At 41.4% G+C, this 20,257-nt stretch overlaps 1 protein-coding gene across 5 annotated transcripts in view; it reads right to left on the reverse strand.

The window, feature by feature from the left end:
• The window catches only part of cadm1a (cell adhesion molecule 1a), a 466,733-nt gene that overhangs the window by 162,289 nt on the left and 284,187 nt on the right, over positions 1-20,257 (reverse strand). For 4 of the 5 annotated variants that reach the window (XM_061740369.1, XM_061740368.1, XM_061740367.1 and 1 more), the window contains exon 2: positions 5,193-5,210. The exons of the other annotated variant lie outside the window; for it this stretch is intronic. In XM_061740369.1, the coding sequence (XP_061596353.1) occupies positions 5,193-5,210 (18 nt within the window). The remainder of the gene's footprint in view (positions 1-5,192; positions 5,211-20,257) is intronic. 5 annotated transcript variants of the gene reach the window in all.

Below are 20,257 nucleotides of genomic sequence, written 5' to 3' on the forward strand. Positions count from 1 at the left end.
ATCACAAGATTATGAAACCATAATTAACCCATTTTACAACTGGTGAGCTTGAAAAAGAAAAAAAAAAGACTCGCACCTCATTCAGCTTTTAACTAAATAAATCATTCAGGAGGGGATATCATGAGCTGAAGTGAAAATTGAAAGAAATAAAAAAAGAGAGTAATATAAAACAGTGGATTTGATGAGCCAGTCATGTCCTCATCTCACCATGTGGCTCTAAGCAGCTCACGTATTGACGGATGTAGATTGCGATGCATTAGACTGTGGGGAATATTGACATTTCAACAGCAAAGACACATCCTCGTGGCTGGGATGTTTCTTGGTGCAGTGAGAGATGACCTTGCTGAATACATATTCTGAGGAAACGCTGATAAAGCTTCAGTAGCTTGGGAAATTGAACCTGTGTTATAAAAGAAAAGCATACAGGATGACAAGCAAACGCTGCGTGCGTGTGATTGATTCAGCCATTAATCTGAGCGGTGCTGTGTGTGAGCGTGTGTGAATGCACGTGTTTGTGTGTTTAGAGAGCCTGTCTGAGCATACATGGATAAGACTCCTCGTGTTTAACCGCTGCATCCCTCGACCCGCCTCCATCATCTCACGGCCCCCATTCTATTGATTGGCATGCAGAGCAAACACACAAGCTTTCCGTGCAGACAAGAAGATGCCCTGTCTGCGTCGGGAGGTCAAGTGAGGAAACGATTTGACCTTTGGCGGTATTAATTCTTTTACTTCCATTCAACTCTTAAAACTCCCATCACTTGGTCTTTGATGCTGAAGAGTATAACTGCAGCAAACTTTTACACAGCTGGCCAGTAAAGGGCTTCATGCTTTTGCATAGATTTAGTTGTAATTTGTAATTTTTGCCCAGTTTTTCCGTCTGTTGACTGTTTCTCTCCATTTAGTGCCGCTCTAAAGCGGGCCACCCACTAACTAACCATCCTCGGCAGAGTCTGGGTTAGCTTCCAACAAGGTAGCAGGGGCATTGCAGTTGCTCTGGTAACATTTTGATTTCCTTTGTATCATCTTGAGGTTTTCAGTTTTTCCTACGGAGGTTAGGATGCTCTGCTGCTTAAGGAATTATAATGGGAGGAGGACAGGCAGGAAAAATGAGTAACCGTGACAGCAGGAAAGTTGTTTACATTTGGAAACTGTTGACAGTGTCTGACAGTCTGAGTGAAGCTTGAGGCCCCGGGTCCGGAGCGACTGAACGGACAGAAAGACGGGTTCTCCTCTGTGAGACCACGGCCACAAAGAGGAGAAGGGTTTGGAGAACTGATGAAGATGAAGCAGGACTTATGTGAATTAAGTACTATGTGCTTCATCATAACATGGCAGCAGGAATGTTGTCCACCCCTCTGCCCTTCCATCCAGCCTTCGAATGTGCAGACGGAGGCCGCAATCAGAGCAGTGAAAGACTTTAAAACCCGATTTATACTGATGTGAGCCTCTCTCTAAGTGTAAATCCATGTCCCATCGATGCAGACCGCAAGAAACATGATTGGAAGATTTGTTCTTCTTTTTCAAGCCGCTATTTCTCCTTCGTTGTTTTCAAGTCGGGTAGAACGAGATTTTGCTAAGATGACTGATGGTCAACATTTATTAGCTCCAACTCATATAAAATACACTTTATTTGCTCAGTGGCTGTGTCTGAGCTACGTGCAGGAAGTAAACAAAAGGGAAACTCAGCACAGGGAGCTACGGTGCTGCAGAAGAGCCTGTACTGCCACCTAACGGTTAGTGGTGCAATTAGAGAGCGACGGACACAACAACGCAGAGGTACAGATGCCATGGATACTGTGCATACCCTACATACCTAGCTGCTACGCAGAAGCATCAATCAGGCTTAAGAAAGAGGGACTGCTTGTCAACAACAGATCTTCCAGGTGTAATTCTGGACTGCATGTTCCTGTGAAGGAGCTTCTCTGAACCCCAGCTACTGAACGACTGGCTGTGAGGCTCCGCCCATGTCCTCTACCAGTAAAATTGACCTGTTTACGAGTTCCCTGCGCTGCGACACTATCATCTCAGTTTCTGCCAGGCAAAATCAAAGGTGTTTGCTAATGAGAAGGGCTTAAATAAAACCAGGAATGCTGATTTGTAACCATTAGGTATCCTCAGAGACGGGGTGAGAAGCTCAGTCATCCAGGAGGGGCTCAGAGTAAAGCCGCTGCTCCTCTACATCGTGAGGAGCCAGATGAGGAGGCTCGGGCATCTGAGAAGGCCTCCTGGACGCCTCCCCTGATGAGGCATGTCCCACTGGGAGGAGACCCCGCGGGTGACCCAGGACACGCTGGAGGGACTATGTTGCTCGGCTGGCCTGAGAACGTGTACGGTGAGAGGGAAGTCTGAGTTTTCCCCTCTCAGGCTACTGCCCCCGCAACCCCAATGGGATAAGCTGATGAAAAAGCATGGAAGGTTTCCAAATCATGGTGCCTGTTATATAAACACTTATGTAATGTTGTCGCGGAGCCACAATCACCAGCGATAAACAGTAAAACGTTTAGAAATTGGGACGGAGGAATAGCCATTGAGTATGTACCTACTGCAGTGAATGAACAACGGATGAACACTCTGTCCATCTATCAATCATGGACAAGAACAGTCGATGGATGCCTGACCATCAACAGCCACTGGATTCAATGACACTGGATTCAAATATATACACTTTAAATTTGGAAGGCTTTTCACAAGATCTTTTATCCATGAGGGCGTAGGCTCTGCGTCGATTTAACGCGGAACCATAATTCAGGCTTTACCCATTCATTTATGTGCTACCGGCGCAGAGCGGAGTTTAGCGGTGGGCGAGAGGGCGCTGCGCAAACCCTGCCCGAATTGAACATTTTTTAATTTCACCGTGCTGCGCTGGGACGACATCTCGGCGCGTCCAATAAGGGAGAAGAGAGAAAGTTGTGTCCAATAGGAAAGAAGGTGGTGGAGGTTGCGCCGACTCTTCTCCTTGCGCCGCGGTCGCACATACACAATGAATGGAGTTGTGTCGGTTGCTGTGTCAATTATGTTCTCACTAAAAATAAAAAAAATTAACCGCTTCAGGTCTCGAATGGAATCGAGCTGAGACCACCTCTCTGAGGCGATCTCGGCTCGCTTGTTTTGTGCCGTTTCCGAGCGCGATTGCTGTGTTCAGATATACCAAACGTTATTATCTTTAGGGGGAAACGCTCCCTATTCCGGAACAACTGCTCCAAACGGGACAGGTGTGAAAGCACCCTAGGTTAACCTGGGCATACACTGTGCGATATTTTAAATCGTTTGAGACAGACCCATCTCACACTGCACGACTAGATCGCTGAGTTCAAAAGTTCACAGCCCACGATTTATGTTCTCACACTGTACGACCCGATGCTCTGATGCGACCCGTCTGCTCACTCTATACGATCATAATCCTCACGTTGGACTTCTGTGTACTGGAACTCGAGGCCGGTTTTGGGGCAGGGGTGGGCGGTGAGGTGTTAACCTCTCGTCGTTACCCCACGTATACTGCATGAAGCACGACCAACGATTGGGTCGAAATCCGGCCCGATCCAAAAAATAGTCGCACGACTGGAAAATCGGTTCAAAACGAGCCGATAATCGCACAGTGTATGCCAGGCTTTAGGTGAGGAGACCTGGGACCAGTGCGATCTCCCTTTAGTTCATCCCAAACAACGTGTGTGATATGTATACAGTACAGACCAAAAGTTTGGACACACTTCCCCATTTGTTTGAATGAGAAGGTGTGTCCAAATTTTTGGTCTGTACTGTAGATTATACACACACACACACACACACACACACACACACACACACACACACACACACACACACACACACACACACACACACACACACACACACACACACACACACACACACACACACACACACACACACACACACACACGTCTATAAAACCTTTAAAATCATGTGACACGACTTTTTCTACCCTTTGAAGTACTGCAGTCGCTGGCAAATAGTTCAAAAGGATAAGTGAGACGGCTTTGGCAGCGTACCCCCTCATTTGGCACGTAAACAGCTTCCGTCCATGCAATAGAGAGCAACGGAGACATAAATCTGAGATAAACCTGAACACTGATGAGAGAGCTTATTACACGTGCCCAATTAGAACGTGTCCAATATTTCTGTAATTGCGTTTTTTTCAAAAACATTGAGACTATGTAACAACACTCTCCCTTGTGATGACTTACAATAAATAAATCAATAAAAAGAAAGGGGTCTGATTTGGATTTCATATCAAGGAAGGAAAGCTCGTGACTGGTGCTCATTAGCTCTTCACAAGGATTTCTGTTTCCTTTTTTGTTGATGACGAGTTGCAACGCAGCTTTGTGACCGAGAACAGGCCTTTGAAGGACTGGGCTCCGTCCAATCGGCCCCGAGGGAGGATCTCTTGCTCCTCACTTCTAATTCATGCACTTATAAATAACTGTCACGGCGCTGCTAATTGGATTAAAAGACTTGGTAGAAGAGCAACGGGAGAAAGGAAGAGTGATGACATTAAAAAAGGCAGCATGACAAGATTTATGTTCTCTGGTTTTTTTTTTCTTGGACAGGTGAGTTTTTTGCGTCTTAAACTCGTGTTAATCATGGCTTTATTTTGACAGGAATGGATGACGCAAATCACTGCTGGGTCGGGGAATAGAGCCTCTCCCTGCAGGATACTTTCAAACCTGATAAAGTATGATACTAAAATATGAGGCACACTTTAAAAATACATCCGACCCATATAAAAAATAAAAAAATAAAACAAGCCTTGGTATTTGAAAATAAACAGTACATTTAAGAGAACGCTGATTTGTTTTTGAATAAAATTTTTGTGATAACTGAGGTCTGTCTTTGCAGAGCCTGGATATCTGCACGGGACACACAGATCTCACAGTTGGCATTATTTACAACGCTGGAAAGCTGAAGACATCAATCAGCATCAGTGACAGCTGCATGAAAGGTTGGAGAAATGCTCTGTGGAGACTCAGAAGGTAAAGCAGACAGAAATCTAAATATTAGAGTATGAGAAAAATAGAGCACAATTGAAAAGTGGCCACCCGCAACACATGCACAATATAAAGCAAGAAGAAGAAGAAGTAGGATGTGCTTAGAAGAGACAGAAGCTACAAAGCTGGAATATGGAGGATGGATGACGTCAGGAGAAGGAGAGGAAACATGCGGGAGAGGCTTACCTGGTTCTTGTGCAGCTCCTGATTCGGAGGAGGGGTGTAGGTGGGAACAGGAGGAGAGAGGGGGAAAAAAACAGAAAACAGAGAAGAAAGGGCAGGTTAGCATTCACAGCCCCATTTAAGGTTGATCACACCGATTTGCAAGTGGTACATGCTTGCAAAGAACAGGAGAAGCAAATTAAAAATGCAAGTAATAATTGTCCATGCCGTTTCCCTCTTCAACCAGAGATGATTAATGTGTAAAATACACATCTAATCTGGGGGGAAAAAGAAAACAAATACTGAAGATTCTGAAGACAGATGTGTTCACAAATGAGGTTTAAGCAAATTACTTTTGAGGGCAATACCAACATCTGCAGGACTGCAATCAAAAATCATTCCACATATTTTCCCTCAAACATTGAAAAACACTCTCAAGAGTAAAATCAGTCGTACCTGCAACACTGAAACGTAATAGCACATTATTGGGAGGATGAAACATTAGCAGAGCTGTAATGGGATAAAACTGTATTTACAAAGAAATTGCACCAAAGGGCAACAGGAAGGGGTTGCCAGGCAACCAAACAAACTCCAGGATGCCTTTCTCCTGGCAGAGAAACAATCCAGGTTATAATCCTCTGAACAAACACAGGTTCTGGCATTTGCACGTATTAATCAAGCCAAACATGCTCACTCGCAGGGTTCGCAGTGCTCGAGACTCTGTCTAATGGATGTAGCAGAAACAAACTCCCGTCTGAAATTGTGACAATTTACGATGATGAACCGGGGCATTTACATTGAACATTTTAGAAGACAGACAAGAGAGCACCTAGAGCATCTAGAGGAGAGCACTAGTTTCAAAAACAGGATTAGATAAACAGCATCAAGCAACAAAAACATATCATGTTACAAACCAATATCCCTCTGGGAAAACCTGCAGCCTCCAGCTCTCTCGGAGGATTCTTTAACACCACCGACTTAAACGCAAGTCCCCTTACGGCGACAGCCCCCTCCCACCCCCTACAGCAGCCTCTTCCAGCTGACCTGCAGTGTGCTCCCCAAAAACTGGATTAAACTGGCTCCAAGACCACAATGATTTGTCTATTCACTTGACAAAACTCTCCAGATACCAAACTGATGGGATCTGATGGTGTGTGTGGGAAGTCAGTCCGGTCAATCCGATCCACAGAAACCCCACAACCCACAGGGCTTAGAAAAATCTCCCTTTAATGTTCCGGTACCAGACACTCCAGCACAACATCACATGCTCCTCTTTTTTGTAGTATGAGGATGACAAACACAGTACTCGTGGTCATGTTACGTCTGATCAAAGTATATATTTGATATTGAAGGTGGAGGGACTATTTTCTCCTGGGGACAGTGCATGTCTCATTCTTCTTCAGTCATGTCTTTGTAATGTGTGCAGAATGTTGTTTATATCATCCTGTTGAAAAATACATAGACATCCTTAGAAAACGGGTAATCTCGAAGGCAGCATACGATCTTCTGAAATTTAAGTGTATTTTCTGTCTGAATGCCGCCGTCACTGGAGTGTAAATGAGCTTCTGCCAAGTGCACTGATACAACCTCATCCCACAACATCAGAGTCTTCAGGACTCGATGCTGATGACAGTCTGATCGCTCCATTCAGCCTTTCATCGCAGTAAACTGAGTGTGATTCTCTGCTCAGACACGGATACGACTTTTGTACCAACTGGTGACTAATGTCGCCTGCCTCAGATTATCACTGTTGACCTCAGGGATAGCCCTTTACTGCCTTTGTTTGGGCCTTTCTGGGCTTGTGTTAGCTGAAATATAAAAGTGGATGTTTGTTGACATATTCAGATATAAAAAATGGACTGTTTGCAATAGGGGTGGGCAAAAATATCGATACGGCAATATATCGCGATACTTTTCCAGCCGATTCAATATCGATATTAAAAATTTGAATATCGATTTTTTTTTTTTTTTTTTTTTTTTTAAATATTTTTTATCCCCAATTTTTTTCCCAATTTTATCACCCAGTGCTCCTACCTAAGTGACAGTACTGGGCATTGCCACTCTCTACCAACCCTGGGAGGGCCCTGCACTGAGCTCAGGTTTTATTTCACGTTTTATTTCATTTTATAATTTATTTTTTATATAACACAATTGCCTGTCCTTAAAAAATGAAAAATAATGGACAGAGGTTTATTTATTTATGGATTTATATCTATACTGACTGATCACTGTGCCTGTCCTTGGTTTTAGTACCCATCTTTCTTGTGTTTATTATCATTTGCCACATAATTAAAGCAACCTCATACTAAATTTAATGTTAATTTCATATGATGTAAATAATATGAAAAAAATATACAAATAAGTTGTAACTTTAGCTTGTATAGTTATAATAAAACATTGTTTTGACTCAGTTTGTCCCATGAATTGTCACTATAATCTGATGAACGTGCAACTCGGATTTTAAGATCCATCACTATCATCTGATGTACATATATACAACTTGGATTTTAAGATGTGTAATGCATTTTAAAATTTTTCGGTGAACTATGTAGAATATAATAATCGGGATATCGCATAATCGGGATATCGCAATGTGTATCGTATCGTGGCTCAAGTATTGTGATGCGTATCGTATCGTGAGGTCCTTCCCAATACCCACCCCTAGTTTGCAACTAAAGAAAACAAAATAAATTACTAAGTAAATGTGATGATCACTGTAATCTGATTTGCTGCACTGCCCCAACTGACAGAAAACCTTATTTCTTTAGTCAAGTTGTTATTTTCAAATGATAATGTTCTCCTGTCAACTTTCTGTTGAATTGTAAACGATTACTTTCATCATTGAACATAGTTTCCATCTGCTCAGGTTCACAGTGAAGTTCAACCACCATAATGTCAGGCAACCTCATGTGCAACACTACAACAATGTCTGTGTGATTGTCCCATGCGCAGTCATATTCAAATGGAAGTTACTCTTAATCTACGGTAAATAAAGTCTCGGCAGGCTTTCCAAACATTCGAGTCAAAACACCCACTTTTGAAATAACTAAATGGAAAATGACTACAGGAGTTAAATCACCCCCACCAGGGACATCATTCGACTTCTGGGGAACAGAGTAAAATTGGCCCTTCGACGCAGCCTGGCATCCATTTAGCCCCCCCCCCCCACCAAACAAAAAAAACAATAAAAAAAAAACCCCACAGAAGAGCAGTTTACAGCCAGAAAAGCCAAGAGGCAGCTTTTGATTAGAAAATCTATTTCCTCTTTAACTTTTGCCAAATTTCAATCATGGTGATATTCTAATTACCATTATCCAGATCAGGAAAGCGAGACAGAGACAGAGGGGGTATGTTTAAGTGTGTGTGTGTGTGTGTGTGTGTGTGTGTGTGTGTGTGTGTGGGGGGGGGGGGTCTTTGCAAGCATTCAAGGAAAGAAAAAGGTTACCAGAATGCAGCCTGTAGCTCAACAGAAACAATGAGAAATTCCAAATAAGTTACATCTGCAACAGGACTTTACCTGTGGTGGAGATGGAACTTTTCTAGACATGTAAGCTGCAAGATTAAATAATTTAGGATAACACAGTGGTGCAACCCCCAGGCAGCTTGTATAAAACGGAAGCACTCACAAAACGCTGCTACGTTGTTTAGCGTAGCATGAGTGGTCCCCTGCTTCAGCATTTAACCGGAGAACACAGTGGGTGGAGAACAAAATGCTTCAAAGAGCCACATATTCAACCCAAACCACCCGAGGTCAGGTTCACATGGAGCGATGTGACGGGGCTTTTCGACTGGGGAGACCGAGCAGCACCGGGCGAGATATGGAGAAGCTCTCTCCATGTTAAGCAAATGTAGAGCGGGTGAGGAAAAACTGCATGGCTGCTTTGCCCCTTACGGGTCTTGTGGGAGCTTTCGCTAACCCACCCTGACCCACAACCTCCAGAGATGAGGTTAAATGACAAGGACTGCAGAGATGCATTAAACATGAATCATTTGGAGAGAGAGAGCTAGACACCGGACCACTCCAGAGATGATAGGGACATTAGCCAGGGTTTCACCAGGGCCTGAGCTGCATTTAATGAAGGCCTCCACTACCTCCCAATGTCTCCCTCTCTCTCTCTCTCTACATTTGGCTCACAGCCAGGGAGGTAAGTAGTTCAAGATAAACACTGCCAGTTCTCTTTCTGGCTCCAGTTGTCTGATTTTCTGCCTCTTCCTCTTTCTCAGTCCTTGCTGTGCAGTCTGTCGACTTAGTCTCTTTGTAGCGCGCAGTGAACAAGACTAACTTTGCAAAGCTCTCGTCGAGACTAAAACCAGAGGAAGTCTTGCATTAAAGGTGACAGGAATTAATAAAGTACAAACTGTGGCACTTCTGGATACATTAAACCCATGAAATGAGGGACTATTACAGAGAAAAGCACATTCTTGTCATGTTTTTATTCACCTTTCGAAGTGTTGACGAGAGAATAAAAAGAGATATGGACACCGCAAAGTCAAAGACAAAAAAATAAATAATCAATAGCAATTAGTGATGCACCGATTGTTCGGTAACCGAAATTGTTCGGCCGAAAATGGCAAAAAAACACTTTCAGTGTTCGGTTGGAATAAGTGGGGAAAAAACCGAACAATTAATAACGGCGTTGTAATATAAATAGACTGGCCGCTCCGTAACTGTTGCGCACCACATAAATAGTTGGCCAACAAAAAACTAACCACATAAGAATTTTACCTAACATTCACCAGCAGGTGGAACCAAAACAACATAAATCAATCTATTACAGGTGCGTTTAGATGACGAAATCAAACGTGGAAGAGCGTGGAGTGAAGTGGTGCGGTGCAAACATGTCAGCAGTGTGGAAGTATTTAAGAGTGGCAAAGAATAATACAAGAATGGCTGTTTGCAATGAATGTTCTGCTCAAATATCTAGAGGGGGCACATCTGCAAAGTCTTTCAGCACTACAAGTTTGATTTATCATTTGAAATGATAAAAAACCCTGAGCGCTTAAATGCATTTTTATTGTTTTAAGGCCGATGTTACAATGTTCAGTCAGTTAAGCCTAACGTAAGCTCAAAGATGGCCAAAAAATTTATTTTGCTAATTTATTTATTTTAAGTTATTGTTTCTTTGCTGGTATAATGTCTGCTGGAATATTTAAGAAATGCTGGGAAATTAAAAAATGTTCAGTTTTTTATGTTCAACAAATGTTTTCTACCTTGTAATTTTGTAAAAGATATTTTTCTTTTAAAAGCATGCCTAAATCAAATTTATTTGATTTATGCAATGGTGAAAAAATTGGCAAAATAAATGAAAAACTGCGAAGAACCATGTTCGGTATTGTTCGGTATTCGGCCAAGGGTTTATTATTATTTTCGGTTTCGGTTTCGGCCACAAATTTTCATTTCGGTCCATCACTAATAGCAATAGCAACAATGTACAACCAAATTAATAAATCAAACCACAAAAGAACAAGCCTTTAAGAATTCTCCTTTGTTGTTTTACCAATAAACATTAAATCAGTGTCCAGTCCATGCCAATAGAAGTGAAGCTGCATTTTTGGCTAATTTCAGTAGTGGATGGTTAGAGGTCCACCCTCCTGTCCTCTGGTCATGAATAGCCTGAAGCCTGGCAGGAGGTACCTTAAGTAAAAGCATCATCCTAGAAGTTAAGAAGGCCCTGGCAGTAATCACATGATGATGGCACTGTCATTTGGAAGCAGGGAAAACCAACTCGTGTCAACATTGAGGTAAAGATGACTCATGGAAGAACCACCACCGACATGTTTGAAATGGCAAACTTAATCCCACAAGGAGCCGCAATGAAAGTAATTTACTTTAATGTGAAAACAACCAAAATGGTTTAATTTACAATCTACAATCTTTTTGTGCATGTTGTTTCTTACGAACATTTGTATTGACAGGTCAAACTTGGATGGATGGATGGATGGATGGATGGATGGATGGATGGATGGATGGATGGATGGATGGATGGATGGATGGATGGATGGATGGATGGATGGATGGATGGATGGATGGATGGATGGATGGATGGATGGCAAAGAAAATAATATGATTACCTTTGTTGCTTAATAAAGTATTAGTAGTATTATAGAAGGTAGAAAGGTCAAAAGCACAAAAAAGTTGGTTGAAGACTTATTTCTGACTAGATGGTGCTGGAGAAAGAAAACTGACAGGGACCTTACGGGACCTGACAGTTCTTTTTTTTTTAAAAGCAACAGACCAAAAAAAAAAGATAGAGAAAAAGGACAAACTAACCCTAGGGTTACATCTAATATTATGAATAAAGTGCATGCCACAACTGAACAGAACAAAGGCTGAAAGGTCCCCAGTCCTCAGAGTGACCTCCCAGGGCGGATGCATGAGCCCCGCTGTCATCGGCATTCATCAGGTGAGGCGGGGCCCGGGTACCGCTCTCCTCACTGGAAACACAACAACAGCAATTTCCTTTGACACGGCACAGCCGCACACTTTTAAACACGTCATCTTGAAACGTCGCTCTTGGCTAATGGCCTGGAACACACATTTGATGTCTATCAAACGGAGATGTTGCTGGGCTGGATGCGCATGCTGACAACCTCTCCCCGCTCGCTCCTCCACCGCACAAAAACACACAAACACCCTGTCCCCTTCACACCCGCACCACCGCAGACATGCGTACGCACTGAAACCCTCCCTGCAGTCAGCTTAAGTATAGCAAGCGATAATGTGTTGATTAAATCTGTGATCAGCTGCCCAAGGGGCATGAAATTGGACATGATGAGTGTGACACATTAAAAACTAATTATCAATCGCACCAATGTTACTGCCTTTCTTTTGAACCAGCACTAAATCAAGTGTGGAGAATGGATCACCGTGTGCACTCCGAGGTTACAACCACACCTGGATTGGCTTCAAAGCTTTTTTAACTTAATATTCATCTATTATTTCCTGCCTAAACCACTCCCTTGTTCATTACAAACTCAAGATGAGGCACCAAACAACGCTCCCAGTAGGAATTCTAGTGATGCTTCACTATTTTGAGAGTAAATTAATTTATTTTCTGCCGTTTCTTTCAGAGCACGATCGTGGGACTGGAACGCAACACGTTTCAGAGCTAATGAAGGTCGGCAGCTATCCACATGTTTGAAGGTCACAACTTATTGGCGTCTGTACAAGTGAGAATGACAAGCCTCTCGTCTACTGACGATACAGGCCTCAGAAGTCACGCCTGTTCCACTTACCGTCACGTGAGAAGGTCACTATACCTCCTCCTGTAAACTCACGTTTTTGTTCTGGCTGTAAAACCATCTGACGGTAGTGGATGTTGGAGGCACGGCACCTTTATTTGTGTCTTATATTTAATAAACAAAGGCAACAAAAAATGCTTTCCAAAGACATTGTGATGAAAGAAAGATTAAAAGTAAGAACATAAGAATACAAATAAAATACCAGGTCAGAATAAATGCATTTTGACAGAATAAAACGGATGAGTAAGAACAGATGAGTAAGGAAAACGCAGTAAAATGAGACTAAAAGTCCTGAGAAAACAGCAGTTCATCAGTTTAACTTTAAAAGAGACCAGAGCGGAGTTGTTTGACCTTAAACAGCATCTCAACTTATTCCCACTGTCAAGCACAGCGGTGGAGAGGTAATGGTTCGTTTGGCCGTTACAGGAGTTTAGTTGGCCTTCAACTCCTCTGGATACCAGAATATTCCACAGGCAAATCTGTCTGACAGCTAAAACTTGGTCCAAAGAATTTAAAAGCTTTAAATGGCCCAAACCGTTCAAAATGCTGCAGTGGCATCATAAGAAAGCTTTGCAAAAGCTTCTGCCTGATAACCTTAAAGAACTTAAGTGATGTTGCAAAGAGGGACGGGGACAAGCCCCTTCCACACAATAAGAAGGACTGATGAAGTCCAACAGAAATCAAGGAGTTGTTGCTGCTAAAGTTGGTACAGACGCAAATGTTTCAGTGAAGAGTCATCCGGACTAAAACAACAAAGTGGATCAGAGTCTCGATTATGAAGGGGGCGTAGTCCGTGTGCAGTTTAAACTGAAAGGACATTAACTGGATATAACCAACAATTTGATTTATTATCTCAACTCACCGGTCACTTTATCCCAAAACTTGAGACACAAAAGTCCAACACTGCTGCCAAACCCAAACTAACGTGACCAATGTTTGTCCACCAGCGCAATGCTTGTAAGCTAAGCAGCGACGATGACGGATCGTGTCTCCGTGGATGCATCATGCATCTCGTTATCAGAAAAGCAACACATTGACACCATGTTGCTCAAACTACCTATAGGAATTCATGCCACATATGGGCATTGTAGTCTTAGAGGTTTTCTCAGATGTGAATCATGCATCCATTTATCCAGGCACCCTCAATCTTTCTGGACTCTTTTTTACTTATGTATTTATTTATTTTTTGCTTCCAGCTGTCTCTTAAAGGTGCCTTCATGTTAGCACGTGCTGTTGCTGCAAAACGATTGGTGATGCAGCTGCAAAGTCTCTATAGCCTATTTCAACACTGGTGATGTGCTGCGGGACAGGATCTGCACTTGTCGCTTCTCATTGAAAGGATTTCTCATCAGTTATGCATTGAACTGGAAAGCAGTTGTCATTTGATGCAACCTAAAAAGGTGTAAATATAGCTCCCCCCTCCTCCCTTTGACACTTACTCTCTTTTTTCTCTCCTTGGATGTAGCTCATCTATCCACTCGTCCTTTATTATCTGGTCCTTCGGGGACCTGGTGATTAGAGCACTGGGCGCTGTCTTACTGATAAGGCTGAGAAGCCCTCCCCTCCCCCCTCTGTCACCAATAACTCTGTCCTGAGGGCACAGGGGAGAAAAAAAAGCCCACAGTGATGTCCTTCGAACACCCCAAATCCTTTTTCTTTCTCCAACCACTCGCCCAGTTACAGGTGGTGGACGAATGAACGGCCATGTGCATGTTCAGGTAGATAAGGGTAGCTATGGTGCAGTTTCCAGATATCTCTTCAATAAATAAAGTAGATTTGTTTTGTCAAAAAGGCTCAAACATTGAAAAAGATGAGACGAGAGTTAATGATCTGGATTTGTTTGAGTATATGAGGTTCTTAAAGGATTTCAAGTGTTGAGAACCGAAATGTTCTCAAGCATAGCATAGATATATTATAACTTTAAAGTTTGTAACATCTAAGGGAATTTATTGGGATGAATATAATGTATTATTAATAAATATTTTTAATCTACAGGATTGATTGGACATATGATGTTGTTTTTTAAATACCATGGAAAGAGACTCACAACTCTGCTGGTCGACCTCCAGCCAAACCAAAACAAACACTGGCTCTACGGTACTTTTGGGGGTTGGACGGGGGGATGATGTGCTCTCAGACTCAAAGACCACACAGTTGTGGTTTAACTATTGTAAAGAATAGTTTCACCCGCACCCCCCGTTTTTTACTTCCTTTACTTATTAAGATATTCCTATTGTTTCAACTATCCTTTCATGTAGTACAAACCAAACTAACAACAAGAACAAGCCTAAAAGTACTCCCAAAACCAACAAATAAATGTATGTGAAGTCTCAAAGAAGATTATGACTAACTGTATGAAGTGTGCAACTTAGTAGGACGGATAAGAAGTGGTGAGTCTTGAACGTACCTTACTGTAAGCATACATGGACAGAGGGGAGGGGGCTATGTCACCAGTATGGAGACATATATACACAATGGCAAGGAAAGAAGCGTTAAATATCAACATAAAATATAGTTTCTGATTTCAAATCTTACATTGCAATATCATTTGAAATCAACAAAATGCCCAGCCATCCTACTGTGCTTTAATTAGCTAACAATTAAACTAAAGAAGAAACCATTTTCCAGTGCCCAGTCAAATATCACAGTTTCCTGGGAAAAAAATCTGCTGATGGACTGATGAGGATAACCTAATCCTTGAGGTGTTCTCAGGTAAAAAGGCCTTGACTTAGTGCATCTCTGGGGTCAGCAAAGGTCCATGGCCATTAATTTTAAATGAGTGGAATGGATTTGTGGTAATGGAAACCCAATGGCTCCAGACAGCAGTGGGATCTGGTGGCGGGAAGACACCAAACAGCAGTGAGATAACCTGACCACTGAGCTGTGTGAAGGGAAAGAAGTCAAAAATCTGATTTGGGTTTTCTACTCCCCACACACTATGGAAGTCTTAACCTTATGCATTACAAATCTGTTTGGAGGCGTTCAAGGGTGACAGAACTGAAGAGCTCAGATATGCGCTGTTTTAAAATATTCTCTGTGTAATTTACGCTTCTTTGCATTCATTTCCTCAATAAGCACATAAACTGTGCATGCATGTGTCTCTCTTTTTCAAGATCATATGTATCTTTTTTTTGTTTAAAAGCATGATTCTTTGAGTTGCCTCGCAGATTTTGTACTGCCTTCCCTCCTAACTCTGTCCTCACACTTTAAAAGTCCCCTCTTGTTTGAAAATGTGCTCTTCTTCCCCTCAAAACTGTGCTTCTGTGCTCAGATTCACTGTTGCCTGTGCGCATGCACTCCTCTCCAGTGAGCCTTTACTTTGCACTGAGGATTCCTTTGTGTATTTATGAAACTTGTGCTCTCATTTTTTTATCCTCTCTGCCAGATTCCTGTGAAATCATCCTCTCAGAATTTCCAGCCAACAGACTGTACAATAAGACGCTGACTGGCGTGTGTATAAGTACGGGTATATTTACTATCTGTTGCTGGTGAAATTAAGTTAGCTGACATTATTCCAGTATATGCTGTAGAAAAACAAAAATGTACAATGTGATGATTGAGTGCCAATAGATCCTTGGGGTTTGTTCAGTATAGAAAAGAAACTTGTCAAATGAACACAGCATCATAATTTATAAGATGTCTATGTTGACCTGACTATATCCCAAACAGATCTGGGATTGGCTCCAACGGATTTCTGTGATCCTAATAAGAATAAGCAGGTAGGGATAATATATGGGTGGATGGTAAATGGCTTACACTTATATACAGTAGCACTTTCCAGCTGTACTCCTACAGCCCCAAAGCGCTTTACACTGTAGACATTCACCCACACACGCACACATTCACACACCGGTTGTCGGCGGAGCCGCCATACAAAGGCGCTGGCCTGACAACTGGGAGCAACCGGGGGTGTCTTGCCCAAGGACACTTTGGTGGACACAGGAGGAACTAGGGTTCGAACCACTGACCTTCAGGTTCATGGAACGCTGTACCAACTGAGCCACCTTCCCCACATGGATGGATGGATGTTTTTTGACCTTTGGAACAATACTGTAGTTATTTTTTTAACGGGGTGCAGCAATACATTCGCTAGCCATCATGGTCAACTCAATATTATGATTTAAAAGATTATAGTTGTTATATGCTTTTATAGTACATGTTATTTTGTGGAAGGATTAAATGGTTTGATGCTGATTGGTTAGTACTAGTAGTTTTAGTCCCCCACCTTGTCTATCTACCTAAAAAAGAAATACATAATGAAATCATTATTATTTTTTGTGCATCTCCAACCGCGTCAGTATAGTTGAGTTTCCGTTAGTTTGAGCTTGGGGTAATTTTACAGGGCCTCTAACATTGCATTGTATGCAGACAGGAGATGGAAACGTGTGTCTGTTTTAGGGATGTTAATAATTAATCGATTTTCGATTAATTGCCGTTATGAAATTACCCGATTAAAATTAACGATTACAATTAATCTATTTATTTATTTTTTTTTTTTTTTCGTTTAATTTCACCAGCTGGTATTACGCCCGGACCACATTTAATGCGACACAACACGCTGCCGCCGCGGCGCGCACAGAAGAAAGAGACAGCGGATATGTTTGGTTTTAGTAATATCATGCTCAGGCAATGAGTCTGCAATGACCCAGACGGGAGACACATGTAGTTCAGTGCTTAACTTTTATTTCTAATCCACTCTATATTCTTCTGGTTGTTCTCCGATATGCTCCTCTAAAGCCTGAATTATGGTTCCGCCTTAAATCGACGCAGACGCTCTGCGTCGTTGTAACGCGGAACCATAAATCAGCCTTCACCCGGTACATACATAGGTTTCTCTAAACATCTGTTCCCGCTACAGTTTTAACTAAAAGAAAATGTGCTCCAATACAGCAGGTCTCATAATTTTATTTTGAACACTGCCAAAACTCTAACTTAAAACGTAACTAGAACTTAAAATTTGCTTGACACAAATGACACTATTATGGCTGCTGCTACTACTAATAGCCTTGAAGTGCACTTTATATTATATTCCTTGTGGTACAAAAATGTCTTTTTGTTACTTTTGTATCAAATAAATATTTGATTAAGGAATACATTAAAATGTCCCTTGTATTATATATAAGCAAAAAAAATGATGTTTGTATCTCAGATGGGGGAAAAACGCTGCTTATCAACTAATCGATGATCGATCGATAAGGTTATCAACTATCAATTAATGAAATAATCGATAATTTGCATCCCTAGTCTGTTTCCTCAACGTTAACCCCACCATTCCAGTTTGTTTTCCCCTCTTTTTTCCTTCTTCTTTGCAATCACCTTCTTTTTTAACTTGATGGCAGACATTGAAGTGGTGCAGTGCTGACAACAAGTGGCCTGGAGTGGTAGTTTCCTATGGAGGATTTTTTGTGCCAAAATTAAATAAATAAATACATCATTAATTAATTAAATTGGGAATGAAATATATCATTAATTAATTAAATGTGTCATTAATTAATTAAAATTAGAATGAAATATGTCATTAATTAATTAAAATACAATTCATTTTAAGTAAAAATATATATTTATTGTTTCAGCATTTAATTAATTAATGACACATTTAATTAATGATTTCGTGTTGCGTGAGAATCATGAAATGTAAAACTGCATTTAATTAATTAATGACACATTTAATTAATGATTTTGTGTTGCTGAATCATGAAATGTAAATGTAAAACTGTCAGTTTCACTCGTCAAACTCAGTGGGCGGAGCTAACGCAAATCTAGTGGAATCCACTGCTTTGGTCTGAAACTGGAGGTAGAAGAGGAGCCTTTCTAAACATGACAGCTGAGAGTTGCGTGTTGTAGAGAGTTGCGTGATGCAGCAGCAGGTATCTGCTGTGACGGAGCCGCTGGAGCCGGAGGAGTTCTGCTCAGATCTTCTTCAATTAAACTCGCTGCTTCTCTCAGGAGCTCTGGGCAGGATTTTCACATTTTGTAGGCTATGTACAATCTCTGATGTCACGTCAAAAACTATTATTTGTAGTTTAAGTGTTGCAAATTCATATTACAAATCATGTTTTAATAGCAGAAAAAAGGGCCGCACCACGTACGGTGCGGGTCGTGTACCCTACGCCGTAGGCTCTGCGTTTGTGTAACGCGGAACCATAAATCAGCCTTCAGTCGCGCTGTGAGCCTGAACCTGCAGCCCGTCAGCTCAGGAGGAGAGGCTGCCAGTTGTTCATTGCTGGTTCGTTTTGTTAACTCTGAGCTTTGTTGGTTGGTTGGTTTGTTAGTTTGCTGGTGGTTTTGTTCTGAACACCTTTCTCTGTTTCTCATTTTGCTGGGACGCCGGGTCCCTCCGCCGAGACACAACTTTTGCGGTATGCGTTCATTTTTATGTCTAAAAATGATGCGCAGTGCCGACCCAATCAGAAACGGTACAGATATTTTGGGATTTTTTAATATATATTTTTATATTTTATATATACGTATATATATTTATATTTTTTTATATATATAAAAAAATACATGACTTCACACAATAGGCTACACGCGCTGGGTGACGCCTCCGCTCCGACGTCGTTGCTACGGCAACCCGTCAGATCAGTCAATGATGGCCCAGTCTGAACAGAGCCAGATCCGATATGGACACTTGCTAAACACAGTGTGGACAGTCAGCCCTGAAAATCGGATATGAGAAGGAATCAGATATGAATCAGATTTGCCTGCAGTCTGAACGCGGCCCTAGTTTATCGGAATGTGTCCCGAAGCCCTGCAACAATCCATTATATGGATTCGATTTGCCTTGACTTGATGTTCAGGGGAACCAATGAGGTGTTTGGAATCCGCCCACTGAGTTTGACGAGTGAAACTGACAGTTTTACATTTACATTTCATGATTCACACGCAACACGAAATCATTAATTAAATGTGTCATTAATTAATTAAATGCTGAAATAATAAATATATATTTTTACTTAAAATGAATTGTATTTTAATTAATTCATTTCATATTTCATTCTAATTTTAATTAATTAATGACACATTTAATTAATTAATGATATATTTCATTCCCATTTTAATTAATCAATAATGTATTTATTTATTTCATTTTGGCACAAAAAATCCTCCATAGTTTCCCACCCGGTCCATCACTGTAACGGATCAAAGGATCTAGCAATTCGGACTTCCTAAGATTTCTGGGCATGGAAATCCACATTTTGTTGTAATTTAGTATCTCTACATGAATACTTTGACAATTGTGGTTGTTTTTTTGGTCAACTTTTGTCTGTTTGCACGTCTGATGGGGGAATATTTGCATTTCCTTGCTTTTGTTTGTGTATACATTTTTTTTTTTTTTTTTTAATCTCTTTTCTTTTCTGCTCTGGTACTCATCTCTGTAAACATCTAAACCATGGTTACTTGTTTTGTGCATGTGGAAACCTCTTTGGTATGCCCCGTAAGATTACGGCGCGTCTGGTGGTGTAAACCTTTTAAAATATTTAACTGGACTAAGAGTTACTTTCTGTCTTAAACAGAACTGAAGGAAGCAGTGTTGTCCATGAAATGCTCATTCTGTTCCAGTTCACAAGGGTGAGATCTGATCCCAGCATGCTCTGCATGAAAAGCTTTATCTTTCTATTTGTTTTTTGTTGTTTTTATTCACATCACTGGATGACAATGATCTTCACTTAGGCAATAACTGCACACTAACCCTTCATGATCCTTTGGTAATGAGTATATAATGCATGTGTGTTTGTAGGCAGCGGGAGGTAATGCAGGAGGTCTCCAGATTAAAATAACCCACTTTGAGGTATGAAGCCCAAAGGAGTTTTACACCAAGTACTCCCTCCCTCCTACCTTGCTTT

Source organism: Cololabis saira, chromosome 14, assembly GCF_033807715.1.
Source record: "Cololabis saira isolate AMF1-May2022 chromosome 14, fColSai1.1, whole genome shotgun sequence".
In the NCBI taxonomy this organism is placed as follows: domain Eukaryota; kingdom Metazoa; phylum Chordata; class Actinopteri; order Beloniformes; family Belonidae; genus Cololabis; species Cololabis saira.